The 12,851-nt window shown below is 43.2% G+C and overlaps 1 protein-coding gene across 1 annotated transcript in view; it reads right to left on the bottom strand.

Moving 5' to 3' along the window:
- Positions 1 to 12,851, bottom strand: part of HNF1A (HNF1 homeobox A) — a 39,232-nt gene that overhangs the window by 757 nt on the left and 25,624 nt on the right. The window contains exons 4-8 of the mRNA XM_075215125.1: positions 6,150 to 6,346; positions 5,760 to 6,068; positions 5,284 to 5,472; positions 5,089 to 5,210; positions 4,605 to 4,707 (exon numbers count right to left, since the gene is read on the bottom strand). Of these exons, the coding sequence (XP_075071226.1) occupies positions 4,605 to 4,707; positions 5,089 to 5,210; positions 5,284 to 5,472; positions 5,760 to 6,068; positions 6,150 to 6,346 (920 nt within the window). The remainder of the gene's footprint in view (positions 1 to 4,604; positions 4,708 to 5,088; positions 5,211 to 5,283; positions 5,473 to 5,759; positions 6,069 to 6,149; positions 6,347 to 12,851) is intronic.

The following is a 12,851-nucleotide window of genomic DNA, read 5'->3' as shown; positions in this document are numbered from 1 at the left end:
TAAGCCACTAATTTCACCACCTAATAACCTAAAAGTGCACTTAACAGGAACAGAACTGACCAGTTCTGAGTAGCATGCAACCAACAGTGGTAGATTGCTTCAAGCAGTGGAACATATTCCGTATCCTGCCTTTGTCTGAACATGTTGAGGACTTAATAATGTAAAGAAGTCATCTTTGGATTCTTATCCATGTCCGTTCCATGAGGATGGTGATGATGTGCAAATAATGGGAAGGGCTGGGGGGGGGGGGATATACCTGAATGTAGAAAGGGCATCTAAAAAACTTTTTTTTTTTTTTAAATCCAAGTAGATGATTTCTTTCCAATTACTCCATTGACTAATGAAGCAAGAAGCAGATGGCATTATCCAGGGACTACACTTATTTTAAACCCAAAAATGTTTTAGTCCATTAGGGTCTAGTAGTGCGCACAATTACATACACTACACCTTCCTACTAGGGCGCCAAACAAATTTATCACAATTTATTGCAATATGGATGTTTGTGTCATCCTAGATATCCCCAGAAAAGGTGTCTAATTACTGTATACTCAGCCTTTGCACATAAGAACGATACATTTTACATATGAACTATCATGACATTTTCAACTGTAATGAGGTGGTTATTCTTAATTTTTATTATTACATAAGTTTTCAGTTAATGTCAGTGTTTAGCTATATCAGAGGTGCTACATGCTCAGAAAGTTGTCATGGGTTACATCCTCTGATATATCTTTACAGCACTGTTCTCACATCCGGTCCACAGGAACTGCTAACAGTGTAGGGGGCATATTCAATTGTTTGAATATCCCACAGCGTTAAAAGTATTACCGTTATTACGGTAATACTAAGCCAGATTTCAGCTCGCAGCTCCCTGAGCCGCGAGCTGAAATCCAGCATGAAAGGTACCGTAATAACGGTATTTATGCGCACTATTACCGTAATGACTGTAATAGAAGTGCGCTGCATTACTTTTGCCAGTAACGCTAACAATTGAATATGCTCCTAGGTGTCTCCTCACAGAATCACTAGTGAAATAATTCGTACCACATGTGGATCTTTTAAAATGTCAGTCATTAATTAATACACCAGTGCTCCAGCTATGCAATATGATTAATGTGTTTTTTTGCAAAAACAATTCTGAAAAAAACCTGTAGTTTCTTACTGGCACCATTGTGGAGGGGCATCGGAAGCTTTCTCCAGGTGCTTCCATCCACTGTCAACATGCAAGGCCCTTAACCTCCACATCTGCTTGACTATGATGAAGAAGACACAGTTTTCACTGTGGCCCCTGCAGCTTTCAGGTTTAACCTTCCGAATTCACTGCAGTAATGTGGGGAAGGCTGAACGGTGGCCTGACCTGTCCAAATGTACTACAAAATGCATTTACAACGGGAGGCAGCATGCCCTAGATGCCCCCATTTAGAGAGTGTCCAGCAGTGTTGAGAGTATGCAGGTGATGTTGTTTGGATCCTGCCACCCAAACTGAGCTATTGGGTCACATGTAGGGTCTTGCACATGTAGGGCTTGATTCATTAAGGAGAGTAAAGGAATATGCAGTAACTGCACCTTGGCAAAACCATGTTGCATTGGAGGGGGAGGTAAATTTAAAATGTGGTGACAGAAAAAAAAAGAAGCATATTTGCACCTTGGCACAACCATGTTGACACTATGGGGTGGGGGAGTGTCAAAATGTGAGGACAAATTTAGAGTTAGGTGGGTGGGCGTCACCTAGCTCAACTTTAAATTGTAGTGTGAAATTAAAAATGTCCAGTATTTATGTGCTACATGCAGATCTTGTACTGCAAAGTGGTTTGTTCAGGAGCAAATGTGCACCTTTTTTTTCGTGCTTTGTTTCTAACTCTAGGGGGTATATTTACTAAACCGCGGGTTTCAAAAAGTGGAGATGTTGTCTATAGCAACCAATCAGATTCTAGGGGGGTATTCAATTGTTTCTTTTAACGCGCTAAAACAAAAAAAAACGAGCGCTCTAAAAATATTACCGTTAATACGGTAATTACTCGCTAAATTTCATCTCGCAGCTCCCTGAGCTTCAGCCCGCTGGCAGCGAGTAAGTACCGTATTAACTGTTTACGCGCGCAAAATTACCGTATAATATGAAGTTTGTTTCGAGCGCTCGTTTTTTTTTGTTTTAGCGCGTTAAAAGAAACAATTGAATACCCCTCTAGCTGTCATTTTGCAGAATTCACTAAATAAATAACTAGAATCTGATTGGTTGCTATAGGCAACATCTCTACTTTTTCAAACCCGCAGTTTAGTAAATCTAGCCCTAGGTGTAGTTCCCACATTTCATAGCCCTGAATATACAGTACCAAAATATATGGTCAATACGGGCAGCACGGTAGCTAAGTGGTTAGCATTTCTGCCTCACAGCGCTGGGGTCATGAGTTCAATTCCCGACCATGGCCTTATCTGTGTGGAGTTTGTATGTTCTCCCTGTGTTTGCATGGGTTTCCTCCGGGTGCATGTTAGGGAATTTAGACTGTAAGCTCCAATGGGGCAGGGACTGATGTGAATGAGTTCTCTGTACAGGGCTGCGGAATCAGTGGTGCTATATAAATAAATGGTGATGATGATGGTGAATATTCCATTGTTTCACTATGTCACTCATATTAACTGACCCACTTCTGTTCTGTGAAAATAAAATAAAATGTGGAGACAGATTTATAGTTGGGATAGGGCATGTCCTAGATCAACTTTAAACTTCAGTGTAAAAATAAAAGCTATCAAGCATTTGTGTGCTACATGAAAAAACAGCCAGTATTTCACTTATGTGCAAAATAATAAACTAATTTGTTCCTCTTGGATTGTAACAATGGTTCTGCCAAGGTGCAAAGTAACTCCTTTTTTGCTTTATTTTCCTTAATGAATCAGGCCTGTAATGTCTGGAGGGCATTACCAATCTGTTTGAATGTCTTGTCAAATAGGCTGCTGTTGGGTGAAGATCCTATCATTAATTCCTGTCAACAGCCACCCAGCAATCCAGCCTACACCAGGAACACTGATGCTCATGACAGAATGACTTCTGCTCTCACTGGACAACCGCCAACTTGGGGAAGTGTACTTTTTTTTTCTTTCTACTGCTCCCATACCCCCCTTCCCCGACACCTCATTTCTTTGAATCTAGTAGCCTAAACTAACCGATTGTGCTTAGTTTGTTGCTTTATAGTGTTTGGTTTGGTAGAACATCGCCCTTTTTTGGATGTAGAATATTCAAATTTCAGGAGTCTGTGCTGAACACAAGGGCTCCTAAATCTTGGTGGTACATATGCACGTTTGTGCTCAATAGCTGCCTCTCTGCTCTACCTGCGCTAAGTTGCAGATTCAGATAGCATGCTGTCCAGGATGCTGGAGCCCCAGTGAGCTTGGTCAATTGCTCACTCAGGTTAGTACTTCCTGTTTCCCTCTGCTGGTGGGATGAGTTGAAGAGTCTTTCGCTGCCATCGTGGAACAGACCAGGGCACAGGCCTTAATGCTGTCTGTCTAAGAATATGAAGGTAGAGGACTTCCAGGCCTCTTATTTGACAAAACCCAAGCTCCATCTCTCCCCTTCAGTTAGACTCTTAGGAAGCATTAGGGATGAGGCTTTGGCCCAGGAAAACTCAGCTGCCCATTTGAAGTCCGATGAGTTTCAGTGACTGAGGCTATCAACTTATCAGAGCTGTACTATCCACCCTGAACATCCAAAAGACCAGAACCAGTCTCCAGTCTATGTAAAGGACATTGACTCGCAGGCCAGTCATTATTCCCTGGATGAGATCTTTAACAAGTTGGTATCTGGTCAATGGGCAGATCTGGAAAAGTATTTTCATTAATTAATGGTCTTTTCCACTTGTTACAGGGTGACCTGGAATCACTTTGCAAATGCTTGGTCTCACTCCATGCTCAACATAATTTCTGAGGGAGCAGGATATATATTACAAAATTAATTATAATCGTTATTTTTCCTGCTTCTGGTTCCCAAATACCCAGTTAGTAGGAAAGCCTTTAATGATACTACATAAGGGCTTTTGGGGATGGATGGAGGGGTGAATGTTTGCCTGGTCCCAAAGCTCCAAAGGGGATGGGGTTTCTACTCTAATCATTCTGCTGCCCAAGAGAGACTGTTCCTTCCACCCCAATATGGATCTAAAAGTCTGTAATATGTTCTTCTATGGGAGTATCTCAAGATAGTTGGTTTGATTGGCTGACATACATGAAGGATGCCCTCTCCACACCCCCATCTGGGCCTTCAGCACCTCTTCCTGTTAGCCTTCCAGTACACGCACTTTTTTTTGTTCTACTCTATTCCTATTGTCCTTGTATCCTAGCTGAGCTAATGGAAAATTGAGCCGGAAGGTTATAGGAGAGAAGATGTGTCTGAATATGTTTTTTTCTTCCATTGCCCTGCATCCTAGAGGTGGAATATAACCCTGTCTGTGCGCCCCATGAACTTTGAAGAAAGATATTTAATGGTACATACAAACAAAAATCCCTTTTTTATTTTTAACATGTCCCAATGCAAATTACTTGAACCACAAATATTCTGTTCTAGAGTTACAGTAAGTATACTGAAAGCTGGTTCTTACCCCTGTCCTTATCCTTACCTGATGGGCTAGAGGAGAGGCGGTGACTGGGAGCAAGATGCAAGATGCTGGAGTCCTGGGAACTCTGAGAATCTCCCTGTGCACTAGAGTGCAGAGAATGGATCTGTTGATAGTATAACATTGTCCTTATTTTAGCAAATGACATAGATTGTACTGTTATGCTTTTACTGTGATTACCCACTTATGATTGAGTGGTGTGTAATTCCTGGCTATTACTCCTATTAAGGTTGCTTTTTACACTTTTTTTAGACAACAGTCTCAACTTTGCATAAGGAAACTATATGACTGCAAAATTAGGTAATTCCTAGCTATAATAGTATAATTGGACAGAACATTTTAACCCAGTTGTAAATTAAGAAATATCGTCTTTGGAAATTTTGAACAACATGTCTATCTGTCACACAGCAAGAACAGCGGGAGAGTTTTTGATTTTCTCTTGTGCCACTTTAATATTATTGACCATTAATGTGTTGTTTGTCATTACCTGTTTGCTGGGGGTCAGACTAGTTAGTGTTCCCAGGTTAGATGTGTCTGTGATCACCATGGTCTGTGGGAAGAAGCTGGCAGATGCATATTGGGCAACATCAGATTTGTGGCTGTAAAGAGCTGCAGAAAAGAACAAATTGGTGAGAAATTCTGTGTAGAAAAGCAATCTACTTGCACTTGACTAGTCTCTTACCATGTGGAGACTGAAGCTGAGCCATTGTGGCCATGAAGGGGTTCTGTGTCATGTGACCTTGGACTTGCTGTACTAATGGTTGCTGGTGTGAAGGGTGAAGCTGCTGGGAGAACTGGACAGGCTGCAAGGTGGTCAGACTGCTGCCCACGCTGTTTATCACAGGAACATTCTGAGATTGTGATGTAAGTCCTGAGAAACCAATTCAGTTAATGTTATAATACTGCTTCCTGACAAAATTGCAATATTGTACATTTATGGTGCATCTGGGATTTGTTAAAACTGCCATACCATACATTTGTCTTATTGATCTAGCATTCACTGTTTTGACAAGTGCTCGTGCTGTGTTCTTATGAGTACCAAAAGATATATTTAAGGCCTTTTATAGAACATGGAGTACAGACTTAATATTGAGCTATATCTTTCATTTTGAAGAAAAGATATGTTTGAGTTTTAGCCTCTAATTCATTTTTTCTTACCAATGACTAATGTTGAGGGGCCAGAGTTGCTGAATGCTGGTCCAAGTGTAGCATCTGTGCCAATTGTCATGACACTGGGGAGTGAAGCCATGATGAGATTTTGTGTCTGGCTGAAACTGTGCTGTCCGTGGTCCAGGCTGTGCAGGGCAGTCAATGTGCTGACTGGTGGAAGAGAGCCCCCTGTTGTTTGGACTAATTTACTGTCACTGCTCATAAGATTGTGGCTGTGCTCTAGACCAGGAGATAGACCACTCTGGCTGGTCAAAATAGAGGTCCCGCGTTCATTGATTGAGTCTTGTGCATACCGACCTGTGGTGAGATAAAATTCACTATATTGCCATAAATGCAAAACAGCCAATGGGTCATGTTAGAAGCTCATACTCCACCTACCAGTTACTTTGCCTGAAGGGAGATCGTGGGCAGATGTAGAACTCTGACCATTGTATGTGTCCATCGCTAGCTTGTGCCGAAATGCCTCCTCTTTGCGCCTGTTTGCAAACCAGTTATATACTCGCACTTCGGTCACCAAATTAGAGCCCAGCCCTTGTGCTTGCGATGGGGACACCCCTCTTTGCAGACATTCGGCCCTGGGGGATAAAGATTGAGGCGAGCAGATTAACACCTGAAGTTTTTTTTTTTTCTGAGAAACTGGCATAAAAATATTTAAGCAGGTCACAGCTGTTTCATTGTCTGCATGAAAATGTTGTATTAGTCCAGTGACGGAGGAGACAAATTTGTGGTTCACAAATGTAATTTTAAAGCTATAAGCAAGTTGATCAGTGGTGATCCACTCATCATTATCCAACGTCACGAAGTATTAATGTCCCAAGGCTTCTGCTTGACACATAAGAGGGTTCTGTTCACTGACCGACACCATAAATCAAAATGTTCTGTAGTGCTTATTACAGCATAATCAGGGTTATCATTGATCCTGCAGTAACAATGCCTAAGGATGAAAACCTTTGTTTATATATTTGATCATACTGCATTTACACATCAAATGTGACAGATGTACCTAAAAATGACTGTACAGTAACACAAAGAAATTGTCATCCCTTCCTGGTTATCTTCATTGGAGTGTTTTATAGCAAATTAACAGCAAGTGTAGTTTATGGCATTCACAGCATTAGCCATAAATATATTGGTTTCCACACACCACCTAGATTGTAAGCTCATATGGACAGGGCCATCTTTACTTTTTCTTTCATGTTATTGTATGATGTTTATTTGGATCATGATCCCGCAATGTATAGTGCTGCATAATATGTTGGTCTTTTATAAATAAAGCAATATAATAAATAACTTTTCTGATTATACTAAAACCGTTAATTAACATAAATAGTAGGTTAAATAGAATATAAAACGCATTATCTGTTGACCATAGTAGAGACAACAAAATAAGTCAATGTTCTAATGAGAGAAAGAGGGAAGGCAGATAATTTCGGGAGAGAAGTGGACAGGGAGATGAGTAAGGATCATGCTCCGGACCATTTTATGTTTCTGTTTAAATCTTTATTTCTTTGGCCAATTACTTTTTAACCTAACTGTGGTTCTGATGCTGTTGTGTGTTTGAAAATATGCCCAGATGATTAAGAACTGGTTAAAACATGTTATCCATTTAAGTAAGTATATACAGCTCTATAATTTGTTGTTGTTATCTACTACCATGTGTTACATACTTGTCTAGTCACTTACCTCTTAGTAGTTAAGTATTAGGTAGGAATCGTGGACATCATCATCATCAGTTATATAGCTCCACTAATTCCGCAGTGTACAGAGAACTCATTGACATCAGTCCCTACAGTCTAAATTCCCTAACACACACACACTAGGGTAAATTGTGATAGCAGCTAATTAACCTACCAGTATGTTTTTGGAGTGTGAGAGGAAACTAGAGCACCCGGAGGAAACCCACAGAGAACAAACAAACTCCACACAGATAAGACCATGGTTGGGAATCAAACTCATGACCCCAGTGCTGTGAGGCAGAAGTGCTAACCACTAGGCCACTGTGCTGCCCTATATTTTATATGCTATCCCTTGCAATGACAATGACGGCATAGGTTTACCAAATACCATTGTTTGAGTGTATTCTAAACCTTTTTATTGCATGTTATAAACTTTATATTGTAGTTTGTGTGCAGCCCTGCACGGCTTCTTTATTTGCCTACTTGTTCACCAAGCGCATTCCAAATGCCCGCCCTAGTCATAGTCCTTGTTGTAACTGCTCCTAGCTTTTTGGGTTAGTGGATCCACCTAATAATACTTTTGAACAACCCTTTTCATTCTTTTAAACTTTTTGTTTCTTTTCTCCTAAAGTACTGCTCGATTTGGCTTCATTTATGTTTTATATTGTACATGGGATTTTGGGACTGCTTTTATAACATAAGGGTTTGAAGTTATTTTTTTTGGTTTTTTTTTACCTTTGGAATAGACAATGTTCCTTATAGGCGGCAAGCCTTCCCATCATGTTTCTGATCCCAGTGAATGGATTCAGAGATGATGGGTGTACTGTCCCACCAAGCTCAATTGATTTATACATCAATAAGCCACAACATTAAAACCACCTGCCTAATATTTTGTAGGTCCCCTTTGTGATGCCAAAACAGCTCTGACGTGTTGAGGCATGGACTCCACAAGATCTCTGAAGGTGTCCTGTGGTATCTGGCACCAAGACATTAGCAGCAGATTCTTTCAATCTTGTAAGTTGCGAGCTGGGGCCTCCAGGGCTCAAACTTGATTTTACAAAACATTCCTGGACAATTTTACAGTGTGGCAGGGCACATTATCCTGCTAAAAGAGGTCACCGCCATCAAAGAATACCGTTGTCATGAAGGTGTTTACTTGGTCTTTGACACGTATCACCTACATAAACATTGTTAAGGTAACAGCCACATGAATGCCACTACCCAAGGTTTCTCAGCAGAACATTGCCCAGAGCATCACACTGCCTCTGCCAGCTTGCCTTCTTCCCAAAGTGCATCCTGGTGCCATTTCTTTCCCAGGTAAACGACGCACACACACATCCTGCCGTCCATATGATGTACAAGAAAATGTGATTCATCAGACAAGACCACCTTCTTCCAGGGTCCAGCTTCTGACGGTCACGTTGCCTTTGTAGATGCTTTTGGGCGGTGGACAGGGGTCAGAATGGGCACTCTGTGCACCTCTCAGACCAGATGGAGTAGTCCCCCTTGTTCTGCATGCATCAATGAGCATTAGACCAACTCATGAGCTGTCGCCGGGTCACTGACTGTCCTTCCATGGAGCACTTTTGGTAGATGCCAACCACTGCATACCAGAAACACTATATAATGTGTGTGTGTGTGTGTGTATGTATGTATATATATATATATATATATATATATATATACACATACACATACATACACACACCGTATTTCCCCATGTAGAAGACGTACCTTTTTCCCAAAAATTTGGGGTCTAAAAAGTGGGTGCGTCTTATACAGTGGTAGTGGAGATCCAGGGGGAGGGGGGCAGCGGTACAGTGGCAGCAGGGGGATCCAGGGGAAGGGAAGCAGCGGGGGGATGATTGCAGGGGCTTACTGCCGGTGGCTGCACACTATGTGCAGGTCCGTTCGGCAGAGACAGGCAGGGAGAGTGTGCTGGCCGGCTGCTCAGAGCAGCCGAAACAAAGTTACATAACAAAGTCCTGGAATTTAGTATTAGGCCAGGAGATTCTACCAGACCTCATGATGAAGAAAGCGGGTAGTGATATGTTTTTTGATGAACAGGGCTCACTATTGGTCAGGGGTATCGCACTATCCTGCGTTGCAATAGATGCTTCTTCAGAGGACCCATTGTCCAGATTGATAGGTATTCTGACACCCTCAGGCGGTATTCCGTGGGGTGGTGGTGTTGGCTCATACACCCTTAAGAGGTGACGTCTGTTGCACTCATACAAGGCACCGCCAGATTGCACCACGTAGCTGTTGGGCCTGTTGGAGGATCCTTGCACAGTCCCGACTCTGTCAAACCTGACTGGGGTCTGGATGAGGATGGTCAGCCCCGGGGCAGCGCTCTCAACTGATGAGAGGTTTTGTCGTGATTGGCTTTGAGCCATAACCTGGACTTCTCCAGAGCACTGTACACATTGGTTTAAATGGTTGGTGTAAGCTTGGCTTTGGTGGTAGGAATGATAGTGCGAGTGCGCCTGGACAGAAGGCGTTGAGAAGGAGAAGGGAGCTAATCCCTTGGGGTATTTCTCAAATTAAGGAGCGCAATGAATATGTCTGAACCATCTCTGTAGCATTTCTCTAACAGGTGTTTTGCAGAACATTCTGCCCTTTCTGCTAGTCCATTAGATTGTGGATAGCGCAGACTGCTAGTGACACGTGAGATGTCCCATTCATTGGTGAAGGACTGGAACTTCCCCACTCATGAACTGCATGGCGTTGTCAGTGAGCAGCTTACATGATATACCATGGGTAGAGTAGTGTCTCTTCATTTTGTTAATGACTCTGGCACTTGTCAGTTTATGAAGATAGTGTATTCATATTCTGGTTGGTTCGAGATAGACTAACACAAGGTGCTCTTTCCCCCTCCACACAAAAAGATCTGCAGCAATGATAGACCAAGGGAGGTCAGGTACCCCATGGAGAGTGAGCAATTCTTTGCCATGATGGGGCCGTAGAGCATTGCAGGGGGCTCAAGCAGGGACTACCCACTCAATGTCAGCAGCCATGGAGGGCCAATACAATGCCTCCTTAGCCCGTCGCAAGGTGGCCCACGGGGTGTCCCTGATGGGCCTGCTGGTCATAAAATCCTTGGCGAGCATATGGGATTAAAAACCGCTGACCCCACAAGAGGATGCCATCTGAGATAGTCAACTCATCCCTGAAAGCAAAGAATGACTTGAGGTCAGGAGGCAATTCCCTGGAGGAAGACTGCCAACCATGCAGGACGACATGCGACAACCGTTGACAAAGGTCATCCCTGAGTGTAACATCATGCAGCTCTTCAATGCGCTGGGTGGAGAGGACATCAAACTCCATAACATCCATGTCATTGTCGGCATCAGGGACACTTGAGTCTGGAAGGTGAGCATGTGATAAAGCGTCAGCTACGTGGAGGTCCTTTCCACGCTTGTACACCACATCGATATGGTACCTTTGGAGCTTGAGGATGAACCATTGGATATGTGCCGAAGCAGTGTGCATAGGTTTGCGGTGAACAGTGATCAGTGGTTGGTGATCTGTTTCAACCACCACTGGACGTCCATAGATGAATTCATGGAACTTTTCACAGGCAAAGACAAGGGCAAGCAGTTCCTTTTCAATCTGAGGGTATTATGACTCAGGTGTCTGTAAGGGCTCTGGATGCAAAACTGATGGGTTTGTTGTGCTGCAAACAGACAGCATCAAGACCAAGCTGGGAAGCATCAGCAGAGATGACCACAGGAACATGTGCATCAAAGAACTGGAGCACTGGGCTAGAAGTGATCATAACCTTGAGGAGAGCAATAGCATCAGCATGACAGTCCAACCAACAACATTCAATGTTATTGTGTAAAAGCTGGCGGAGCAGAGCTGTGACGTTACTGTAGTGAGGCAGAAATTTTGAAAGGTAATTTGTCATACCTAGAAATCGCTGCAAACCCAGCTTGTCTGTGGGGTTGTGCATTTGCTGGGTGGCCCATATCTTGGCTGGATCCGGCTTGACACCCTCTGAGGTTAGAAGGTGACCAACATATGGGACCTCAGTAACTCTGAAAAGACACTTGTCAGGGTTTAGCTGCATGTTGATTTAACGAATCCTGCGAAGGACTTTGCAGAGGCGCATGTCATGTTCCTCCATGGTGCGAGCCCACATGAGGATGTCATCAATGATTTCATATGGGTATCGCTCAAAGAGGTGTTCATTGCTGCGTTGGAACACTTAACTGCCAGTACAGATGCCATAGGGCATTTAGAGGAAGGCATGTCTGCCCAAATGTGTCATAAATGTAGTGAGTAAGGATGACTCCTTGTCCAATGTGATTTGCCAGAACCCACACTTGGCATCCAGAGTTATGAATATCTTTGCATTTGGCATGTCGGCAATGACTTGCTCCACAGTCCTGAAGGGTGATTCGGTCTCATCAGAGCTTTATTCAGATGCACAGGAACAATGTAGATGCATACAGAATCATAATCTTTAACTGCAGCAACCATGGCCAACACCCACGGGGTGGCTTCTACCACTGGAGCAATGACACCTAATGAAGTCATACGAATTATTTCTGCTATCACCTTATCTTTCATGGCCAAAGGCACCCTTCTGGGAGCACACACTGTATGAGGAACTGCCCCTGCACCGGCAGTAAGCCCCTGCAATCATCCCCCCGCTGCTTCCCTTCCCCTGGATCCCCCTGCTGCCACTGTACCGCTGCCCCCCTCCCCCTGGATCTCCGCTACCACTGTATAAGACGCACCCACTTTTTAGACCCCAAATTGCGTCTCATCAAGACACATGTGATATGTGACAGGGAGTTTTTCAAAGGTCTCGCAATTGAACAGATCAGCAAAGTCTCTTAATTCTGGAATATCCTGTTGCAGCACGTACACGTCAGCACTTAATGTTAATAACCGCAGTTTTATACTGTCCGGCAGACCTAGCAAAGGTTTGACAATACTATCCACAATATGAAACTGCAATGGGACACCTGTGGAGTGAAACGTGGCCATACCCACAGGCTTGATTATCTGGCCACTGTAAGCAATTAGATTCACTGTGTGAGAACAGTCAATAGGTGTCTTGGGGTTTGTACACTGGAGGAGTTCACGTGACATGACATTGCATTTGGCACCAGTGTCAATTTTAATTTTTGCCGTTATTTGTCTCCTCATTAACTATGGTGGTAAATGTCACCCTTTTCAGCCCTGAGGTCAACACTCTCAAAGTGATGACTGATGTCAGGATTGTTTTCTGGTGGTGTATCTACCTTATGGACTCAGTGCAGTGGGCTGCTGGAACGTGCACTGTAGTGTTGTCTGTCATCAGCTTTGGACCTGCACCAGTGAGCAAAGAGATTTTGTTAAGCACAGGCATTGCAGTGTTTATTGAAAGTAGGACATTTGTGACGTTCATAGG

Source organism: Mixophyes fleayi, chromosome 1 (assembly GCF_038048845.1).
Source record: "Mixophyes fleayi isolate aMixFle1 chromosome 1, aMixFle1.hap1, whole genome shotgun sequence".
NCBI lineage: Eukaryota > Metazoa > Chordata > Amphibia > Anura > Limnodynastidae > Mixophyes > Mixophyes fleayi.
Note: the sequence above shows the minus strand (reverse complement) of the source record. Positions and strands in the feature narration are given on the sequence as shown.